We start from the raw sequence: 10,534 nt of genomic DNA, 5'->3' as shown, positions 1-10,534 counted from the left end.
CAAAATAAGACTTATTTACTCAAGAGCATCATGAGAACAAGATAGGACAAACAGAAAATTTTATCGCTTCAGGTATTTTATCAACCCTCTGAACTTCGTTTTCAAAGATTCAACCTTTAGTCGTAATGATCGTCGGTTCGAAGATGCGTACGAGTTATATATTGATTGGACCTTTGTCCACTCATTAGCTCCCAAGGGTAAGATTTGTTGGACCGCATCCACCAGCGCGATCTGATCGGCGTTGCTATAGCCCTGAGATCCGGGAGTGCGTTCACCAGTTCGCCTTTGGCCGCTTGGATTCGAGCCTCTTTGAATTTGGCAGACAGTGGTGGATGCTCTTAAATAGCAGTTTCAACGTTGCTAGTGGGCAGTATGTAGTATTTCATGCCGAGCAATGAAAAAGATAGTCCCCAACGTGATTTGAACACGTGACCTGCCGCTGTGCCAGCGAGCTGCAGGCGGCCGCTCTAAACCACTGAGCTATGGAGACTTCCTTGGTAGGTACATGGAATTAGTTAGTAAAAATCCAAAACATGACGTCATACATCCCATTCGCCAAACTCCGCTGCTCCGATGATTACGCTCTCATTCTGTTATTGACCATCGAAAGTTCCCAACGAGTTGGCTGTAGTCACCTCAAGCTTAAAACACTGGTGATTGCCAGACGTTCCATCTCCTTGGTCCAATCATGCAGCGACCGGGTGAACCTCTACAGTCAATCCCCAAAAGACGAAAACCGGTGTTGATCCCTCCACATAGTAAAGATCGCGTTGAATCGAGTGTCATCCTGAATCGTCCTTCGCAGACACATGCCACGGCTAAATTTTTGTCGCAAAGCTCTCAACGACCGGAATATGTAGTTCCGTTGGTTTCCTCCGGGACCTTCAACCCTCGTCAATTGCCGGGCAGTTTCACTAGTATTCGGGAGCTTACTGTATCTTGTATCAGCAAGATGAGCCCGACGCCACCACCGCAGCCTGAAGAAGCCGGCCGACTGCTGACGACAGATAGCTCTGGGGTAACCCAAAGTGAATGGATTTCTGATCCTGATGTCAAGGTCACACAAGAAAAAAATCCAGCTCACGCTATTTCTTTCAATTGAAGTTTTGATCATAAAACTCAACGAGCACCCCTGGAGCCTGGGTAGAAATCAGCAGGCCGATTTGACAATCGATAAACCAACGGTTTCAAACTGGCACTGTAAACTATATGCAGTCAGTAAACTGCCTTCGATCTCTAACAGTAACGAGTGAAGCTGTTGACCACATCATTCTGCGCGAAAACAAAGATCGAGTGTGATACTGGAGAAAGGATAGTCTGCCTTGAAGTCAGGACATTCCGTTGCGCGTTGATTTTTAATTTAAATTAGCTGATCTTTGAATATGACGTTTATACCCAGGATCTATCCACCAACGGGATTCGTTACAATCAACGATTGGTTCGTAAGAAAGCAGTGATCCTCAACAATGGTGATGAAGTCGAAATTGCTGGCCAAGGTTTGCAGTTCTTCTTGCTCTTTTTCTGAAATGCTTGATTCTCACGTGAAACTGTGAACTTCAGTTTTCTCTTACACTCATTCCTGTCCACCTGGTCAAGGACTCGCCAGCACTGTGAGCCGACCATTTCATTTCCTTCGCTGGTAGGAGTCGTTTTTGAGCAAGATTGATTACTTCTTCTGCCAACCTTGCTAAACCAGACCGTGGGCAAGTATCGCATAACGGAGCGTGTGCTAGGGTCAGGATTTTTTAGCGTAGTTCATCTGGCCATCGACGAAGAAACAGGCAGCCAGTTAGCCTGCAAAATTATTAGACGCCAGGTTGGTTATAGGCAATCAGCGAGGGAAGCTAAGAAATTCCAGCAGGTTGTTCAGCAAGAAGTTAAGCTAAACGCTAGCCTGGATCATGTGAGTTTAGGAACAAAACTCCGACTGTTGTCAAAAAATCGAAAGTCTGAAACTGATATCATGAAATATTAATGAACCAGCCAAATATCAACAAAATTCTCGGTCTTAAACAAGTTGAAGAGAACATGTAGGACTTCAACCTCAGATTTAGCCTGCTTCGTTTCATAGATCTAACAGGATTCACTGACCCCTCAAACTAAACAGTTATATTTTTCTAGAGCTAGTTACTGGAGGGGATCTATTCGGTTATGTCAACCGGAATAAGAGGCTTGAAGAAAACGAAGCAAAGTTCATCTCCTACCAACTGACTGTCGCGCTTGAGGTGAGCACGCAGAATGATTCCGTTTTGACAATATGGGACCATTTTACCTGATAAATTGCTTGTATTCTTGCCGATAGTATATGCACGACCAAAAGCAAATCTCACATAGAGGTATGTGAATTCAGTAGTCTGGTCAACTGGTAGATCGATGGTCTGTTCATTTGATACTTTCCTTTTAGATATCAAACCAGAAAATATTCTATTGGCCCATCATGGGCCTTATCCGAGGGTGCTACTCGCAGACTTTGGAGCCGCCCGTTTAGCAGATAAAGCATTTTGTAGCATGCAGGGAACAATGTCTTACGCAGCTCCGGTAAGTCGCCGCAAATTTGATACCAGCTCAATGCAAATCCGCCAAGCTAAACGATATCAATTTTTCTCTCTACCCCCTGAAGGAAGTCTTGACGGTATACACGCGACCCCAAGGTCTGCGAAGTGCCATATCATTTTTCAAGAAGTGTAGTCACTTATTTTGCGCTGCCAATGATTAAAATATAGGCTACGACGGAAAAAAGGCCGACGTGTGGTCCCTTGGGGTATGCGTCTACACAATGATATGGTGAGAGAGCCAATGACCTTAATAGGATTCCTTCGGAGTAAACTCATTGGTCAAATCAATGCTCCAGTGGTTTTCACCCGTTCGATAATGGTAAATTTGAGAGTGCGGAGACAGAAAGAAGGGACATTTGTAAAATCCTCAAGTATAACATCGAGCCTAGCGAAGTCCAGTTTGTGAAGAGTGTTCTCAAGCCGGCATTTACAGACGAGGCCGTTAAATGTATGTCGGGCGGGGGCTATAAAGAAGGTGAAAAATTGACCTGATCTTGAACCTCAAAAGCACTGTCGATTGATGATGATGACGAATTCTTTTTTTGTTCGGGCAGTTCGAGATTTATTGAGGCAGATGTTGGAATCCGATCCGCGTCGGAGGATTTCAGCGCACGACATTTTAATTCATCCATGGATTGTACAATCAAGAAGTGAAGTAGAGACCAGATACCGGAAGCATGTTCTTTGCCAGAAATAATGGTGGAGAAATAAGATTAACTGCCACTGATTAGAAAAGAACTAGAGCCCAAGGCGGCTACGCCGCTGCACTTTTAGGGGGAGAAGGCAGCTACAGTAACCCACAACCCAACCCCACCTCTTCTATGAGATGAACTGGATACCCCACCTGCAGATTTGCTGCAAGAAAGCTGGTTCAAAAAAGGAGCCTCAAAAGTGAATGGACCTATCTGACTTTCAAGCACATTTGTCAATTGCATTGTTCAAACATGTTTCTTCCATCTTATTATGCATTATATTTTTCTTGTTTGTTCCTTAATTCTATAAGGGACACAGTATATACTTTCTTCAGAGTGCCAAAATCATATTTATAGTTTCTTCTCCACACAAACCAAACACAGTTGTAATCTGAAATTCATACAATCCAAGTGTTGGCAAGAAAGGTGATCATTTAAATTCTGATTTCTATTATAACCAACTTTTTTTTGTCTGAGGCAGATTAAGATGCATGTGGAATCAGCTAGGAGAGAGACTCTGGACGCAGTTGAATGTCAGTGTGAGGCTTCCCGGAGCGGATACATCAGCCAATTCTTTTTATCAGAACAAAGTTAAAGTGATCATGCCTTGAGAGGCCAAAGTCAAAGGGAATCTACCACAGACGGAATGAGCGCCTGTTAGTGGTTCATCAAGAGCCCCAAAAGTCACAGGGCTTGACTGGGGCCAGCATCCAGCCGGGCGCGCCCTCTGCATCCTTAACAGTCCCATCGATGTGCGCGGGTGAGGCTGCTGAGAGAGCAAGTCAAGGCGGATGAGATTGAAAATCCGCTTGTCATGGACAAAGGGCCAGTAAGCATTCTTGATCTCTTCCTTGCCGGGACGACGCCAGAGCAGGCCGAGCTCGACGGCGCAGAGGAAGCAGTGTTGATGGATGAATGAAAGAGGGAAAGACTCGATGAGTTTCTCTTTCTGGATCTACAAACTCAGGCTGTAAATAGTAAAAACAATATGCTACAAAACAGGTAAAAACAATATAAAGCTATTCTAATTTAGACTGGTGAAAAAAAACTGAGAGCTAGAATACATGAATACTAACACCCCCCTAGCGAACTGTTTTTTAGAAGAGATACATATAGATATAAATTTAAGATATGAAGAGGTAGATAATTGTCTTCAATAATAACATGAAAGTCAGCAATGCTGATAGTGTTGAGTTCAAGATGAGATGAGGGTCATGATGTGATACAGGGTTGATGAAGAAAGTTTGAGTGGATGGATTCAGGAGACCGAGCCAAGTTGCTTCGGGAACAAAGGGATCCAATTTAGCATGTCAGGAATTGCGTCCACATAAATGATATCAATTTTCGGGCAAGATTGAGCTGAGCTGGGGAAAATCAGTTGAGACCGGGAGGCTTCTATAGAGACAAAGATGCTTCGGCGACTGCGAGAATGCTTCCGAAGTTCAGCGGCAACAAGGTTGCTGTACTGTTGATTTCATCAATCATTGATCACAGCTGATGTGGCAGCGAGGAGAATCCGTTCCAATGACCAACAAGCAGGTGCCGAGATCAGAGAAATGGTCCGACCACGAAAGAGAGGTAACTATGAAGCCAGTCAATTAAAAACTGCGTCTAATCCTATCCAATCAAGGGGAACCAGGAGTGCTTGACGAGTTCAAATGTGATCGACGAGCTTTCAGAGGCGGCAAGAAGACGCGCGGGTGATTCAGTAACGGCAATGAAGCAAATGTGAAAAGAAGTGGGCGGTTGGTGTGCTGTACCACGACTGGAGGATGATCCAGGCGAGCATGGGAAGTACCGGCAATATAGTGGTTGAATCCAACAACGAAAGGATTATAACGACGACCAGAGAGAGATTCCAACGATCGAGCCTGTACAGATTGGTGAGCGAGTGAGTGAATGTAATTGTTTGTAGGAGGCTCGGCCCAGACGATAAGACGGAAACCGGGGGTGATGTTCAAGAGCGATCCAAGAGATTGACATTGAATGCAGTAGAGTTGATGAGGGCATGGTCAGGGACCAAAGACAACGAGTTCTCGGACCAAACGGGTCAAGGTCAAGAGGAGATGACACAGTCCATTACAACAAAGAGGATCCACTTTGATGATGAAGAGTTCAATAATCGACTCCAATCCAACAACGACGAGTCCAATTCTCCGGCAACAAGTCCGATCCAAGACAACAATGAGTCCACATTTGGACGGCTAACAAGGGGTTTGAGAGGTCGAGAGATCGCGATGAAGATGATTTGATCGTACACCCCGTAGGAATTCAAGGCAGATCGTACACCCCGTAGGAATCCAAGGCAGATGATCAAGACGGGTGATACATATGATATACCGTCATTGCTGGATGTGGTGGGCTGCTTGTTGCTAGTCTGATGTGATTGCCTTCGTAATTCAAACGACCGAGGTGGAAAGAAGATATTGGTGGGTGTTCCGGAGACAATATAACGGTTGGATGTTCCGATAATGCCAGTAAGAAATTTGGTCGACTATGTAAGAGACCGTAATGAGAAATGGTGGATGTTCTGATAATGAGATTGGTACAGTAATCTAAATGCTAATGACACCATGAATGAGTCGAAGAGTAAACCAAATAGTATGTTAACCAACAAAGGACCATGAACTATGTAAGAGGGTCAACGAAGGACCATTACAATATGAAGATGAATGTATGAGGTTGACAAAGGACCATGAAATATCTAAGAAGGATGATATGCAGCCAACGAAGGGCCTTCAGCTAAAATGAAGAAGAACGATATCCGGCCAACAAAGGACCATTATTTAAAAGATAGCTTCTGTCGGAGAAGCGAGACTGTAAATCTGTTGATGGATGAATGAAAGAGGGAAAGACTCAATGAGTTTCTCTTTCTGGATCTACAAACTCAGGCTATAAATAGTAAAAACAATATGCTACAAAACAGGTAAAAACAATATAAAGCTATTCTAATTTAGACTGGTGAAAAAAAACTGAGAGCTAGAATACATGAATACTAACAAGCAGCGGTCAAGTGAAAGCCGGTCGGCGGAGCAGATGTGCAACAAGATCCGGGGGCGCACCAGTTGGGCCAGTGGGGGGCCGTTTGGGTTAAGGAGACAATGACAAGCGCGGTGAAGAAATCCCCGTCCAGTACTGTATGTTAACTTTAAACTCGCATTTTGAGTTAAAATTTATGCATATGGGTATGCATAAAAATGCATGACAATCAATCAGAACTCCGCTCCCAAAACCTTCTGACGATCAACATTCATCTCTCATCTCTCAACTCGCCGACAACTTTATTCTTCCCCTTTCCGTTTTACTCCTTCTTCCTCATCACACATCCAATCCAATTCTATTGCTCAACAATTATCATTAACTCCAAAAAATACTCAAAGACAATCTCCTTCGGACTTGTTCAAACAAATCGAAGATCAACTCAACCATCGACAACTCTAAGCTTAAGGAAGAGCTAGATCCAGTCTCCGGGCAGGTAGTTGATTCATAATTCTATTATAACCATATTTGTTCTTATGTATTGACATCATTCTTAACTATTATTTCAGGCTGGTTTGTTGTGATATTTCCTTGTGCTTCCGGTCATTGATCGTTGTCCTTGTTCAAGATTTTTAGATTTGTTCTGGTTCTTTCTTTTAGGTATTTCTTTTATGTTATTTTATCTTTACATTCATAAAACATATCTAACCATTGTTTCTTATATCTTTACAAGTGTATTACTTTTTATTGAGTTCTTTACTATACTGTTTCAATAAAGTAATTTGACCTACCATTTTTACACGATAGTCTGTGGATGCTAGCTCGGACCGGCGGGCAATGCCTCCAATTGAAGATCTTCAGGAGGTGTGTCTTATATTTTCAGTTGGTTTCTTCCCGTCTACTTCTTGTCTGAGTGTGAATGTGCATCTCTTCTATTTTCTCATCATTTGGGACTTTGTGGGTTGTGTGTAGTAGATAGCAGGAAGAAGCTGGTCAGATAACATATTATAGAAGGAGAATGTCAAGGATGTACATAGGAGATTCCAAGGGAATTGAACTGATGGTAAGAAAAAAGATAATGATGAAGGTGAGAGAAGACAAACCTGTATGATGCCTCTGACTGCAGAACTGATCATATGAGTGACGGGAGAAGTGATCTTGATCAAGAGGAGGCCGGTGATACAGACCAAGAAGCCAAAGAGGCCGGTGACAAGGGTGCCAAGAAAGAAGGTTCTGAAGCAATTGTAGCCTCTGGAGAAGAGGGCAAAGATTGTGGGCATCTCACCGACAAGGAAGATCAGGGGCAGGACAATGAGCGCCGTGAGGCTGTTACTGTAGTCATAAGTCTGGAGTAAAGAGGTTGCAGAGACGTGCATCCAGACTTGGCCGACAGGTTATGTTTCTCCTGGTTGAGCTGTTGCATAAACAGGCCTTAAATCTGCTTGGCCCTCTCCACATCACCAACACTGGGCCGCTACGCTACGCTACGCGTTAGCGTAGCGGCAAAAAGCGCCCATCTATTTTGCATAGCGTTAGCGCGCTGTTAGCGCCGCTACGCTGCGCTAATTTTCAGCGGCGCTAACAGCGCGCCAATTCTTCGTTAGCATTAGCGCGCCGCTACAGTCGCTATAGCGCGCGCTCTTTTGCGCCCTGCATGCATAGCGTTAGCGCAATTGCGCGCATCTGCGCTAACGCTACGCTATCAGCTAAAATAGCTACGCACCGCGTGCGCGTAGCGTTAGCGCATATGCGTGCAATTGCGCTAACGCTACGCTAAAAAATAGCGCATTCGCGCTGCGCTACGCTACGCTAACCGCTATGGTTAGCGTAGCGACCCAGTGTTGACATCACCCATTTGCTTAGCACCTTCCAAGAGAACCAAAAATGTGCGCATATTTGGCCTCAGGCCGTCATCATCAATCATTTGATCAGCACCCTTGAAGCACTGCAGTACCAATGCACTTTTCATATCTCACCTTGCGATCAAGTTGGGCGCGGATCAAATGGTTGTAAATTTCTACGGGAGGGGCGGTGACGGTAAAGTGGGAGCGTGGTGGTCAGTAACTACCATGAAACCAATTAGGGACCAATTATAAATGATTATTCAAATTTTATTGTAATATTTTCCAAACTGTTTCAAAACCAAAATCTGTCAAATTTATGCTGCCAATACAGGCCCAATTAAGTTTCAAAAATGTCTGGATAAAATTGTACAATCATAAGACCTGGAGCCACACAGACAGAAATTCAAATACCAAGACAACTCTGCCTGTTGAGGTCCCCCCCCCCCCCCCCGCGCAACCAACAAACCAGCACCACGTCCCTGCAAATGATACCACCACCCCTTGATCCCACGCAACTTCATATGTATGCCATCTGGCAATGGCAGCAACTCCAGCAAGTACCCAAATATATCTATGTCCGCGCCTGCCGGACCGCCTTCAAGAGGCCCATTCGCTGGGAGCCATGGAAAGACAACGGGATACCAGCAGTCAGGTTTGTTGAATACTTCCAAATGTCTTTAGGAGATTTCAATTGGCTTTGCAACGAACTGCGGGGTGAATTGCAACAAGACCCCCTTGGCCGAGGGGAACCACTCACTGTCAAAGCGCAAGTGGCTGTTGGGCTCTATCGGCTGGGTCATGGGGCTACATATGTCAATGTTGCGCATGTCTTCAACATAGGCAAGGAGAACGCGGACAAAGCATCAGGGAGATTTGTCAAGGCAGTTCTCCGGGTACTCAGCAATCGGTCTGTAAGGTGTGTATTCTTACCTCCCACTACCTACCACATGTCATATTGCACAATCCAACTGTTTTTCTTCCTCTTAATAGCTGGCCTGCTACTTGGACATGCCTGAAGATTGTGATTTGATCAAAGAATCATTTGAAAGACATCACGGCATCCCCGACCTTGTGGGCGCAATTGACGGAACCCATGTGCCGCTGGCTGTACCCCCCCCATGACAAATGGAAAGGCTACATAAACCGCAAGAGCTGGGCATCCATTGTTTTCCAGTGCGTGGTTGATGGTGACGGTAACTTTTGCAATGTGAGTCACCATGCTTTCCCTCTCATGAGCCTCACCCCCACTAAACTTCACGCGGTTTGTTTTATAGGTAAGTGGCGGAGGACCCGGCTCCATGCATGATACTCAAGTTTTCAGCCGCTCCTTGCTGGGACAAAACCTCCTAGGGTTCGCACCACCAATGATCCCGCCGCGGGCCATGCTAGTCGGGGACGCAGGCTATCCTGAGAACGTCGCAATCCTGGTGCCGTATCCATCCGTGGCAACACCGGAAAACCATTGCTTTAATTACATCCAATCGGCCACTCGGATCGTTGTGGAGCGGGCATTTGGGCAGTTGAAGAACCGCTTCCGGATCCTCCTGACTGCTCAGGCTGCACGGCCAATACGCGCGCGGGACAACTCATTTGTGTGTATGATACTACATAACCTGCTCAATCGCCGGGGAGCCCTTTACCTCCAGGACTGGGATGATCGAACAGCACTCGAGCAAATGTATGGCCAGAGGATCCCTTGTAACCTCAGGCACGTGGCAGACGAAGCTCGGGCACCTGGGGACTTGTGGACTCGACGTGACCAGATCAGAGATCATCTATGCACTCGGCTCTGATCGTACATTGCTTTTGGGACTCGGAATCCCCAGCTTGGCTCGCCTATGTCTCATTTTTAAAGACCTGGAGCCAAGGCTCAAGTTTGTTATACTGGTTTCATGCATACATGCTATGGCAATGGGGCATGAATCTTTGTGAAATTTATAACATCGGTGAAATACAACAACTATCACACTAATTGCGCACCAGCTTGGGCAGCTCGGCGGCATAAAGCAATGCCCCCCTGGCATAAAGCGCGTTGAGGGACTCCTGTCCGTGCTAGGCGGCGGCAGTCGTGTGAGGGGAGATTTGCTGTTTAGGCTGCCCTTGTGGCTGGGTGGTCCGTAGGAATGAGCGCTGGAAAATGGGGGGGGGGGGGGGGGGGGGGATCTGGGATAGCTGTGGGTGTGTGGTGGTTTTGAGAGGTTCGCCGGGGGGTTTGGATCCTCGGCGGCGGTTGTTTTGTTGATGAGGGGATGAGGAGTGATCTTAAAAAAAGAAAGGGAAGGGGATGTGAGACTCTCGATGAAAGATGATCGGCGGGCGGAGCCCGAAAGTTGAAACTCTGAAGATATGATCTATAAACTCTTGATGGTCCGTATTCCGGGGATCAGAATGCCATAGCCACCCATCATCCAAGTTCGAGCTGAACTTGGACTCAGGGTGACATGTCACATACATTTCATCACAT

The 10,534-nt window shown here is 45.7% G+C and overlaps 1 protein-coding gene across 1 annotated transcript; it reads left to right on the top strand.

The window, feature by feature from the left end:
* Positions 1 to 688: 688 nt before the first annotated feature.
* On the top strand, positions 689 to 3,209 carry PtA15_17A256 (uncharacterized protein; the record flags this gene model as incomplete). The annotated part of the gene is made up of 14 exons (XM_053164353.1): positions 689 to 1,028; positions 1,105 to 1,214; positions 1,289 to 1,327; positions 1,400 to 1,496; positions 1,561 to 1,610; positions 1,697 to 1,903; positions 1,984 to 2,030; positions 2,108 to 2,225; positions 2,303 to 2,336; positions 2,405 to 2,538; positions 2,585 to 2,651; positions 2,724 to 2,784; positions 2,852 to 3,003; positions 3,064 to 3,209. The coding sequence occupies 14 exons, from the start codon at positions 689 to 691 to the stop codon at positions 3,207 to 3,209; spliced, it is 1,602 nt and encodes a 533-aa protein (XP_053028329.1).
* Between the last annotated feature and the right edge of the window lie 7,325 nt (positions 3,210 to 10,534).

This window comes from Puccinia triticina, chromosome 17A (assembly GCF_026914185.1).
Source record: "Puccinia triticina chromosome 17A, complete sequence".
Taxonomy (NCBI): Eukaryota; Fungi; Basidiomycota; class Pucciniomycetes; order Pucciniales; family Pucciniaceae; genus Puccinia; species Puccinia triticina.
This window is presented reverse-complemented; position numbering and strand designations above follow the sequence as displayed.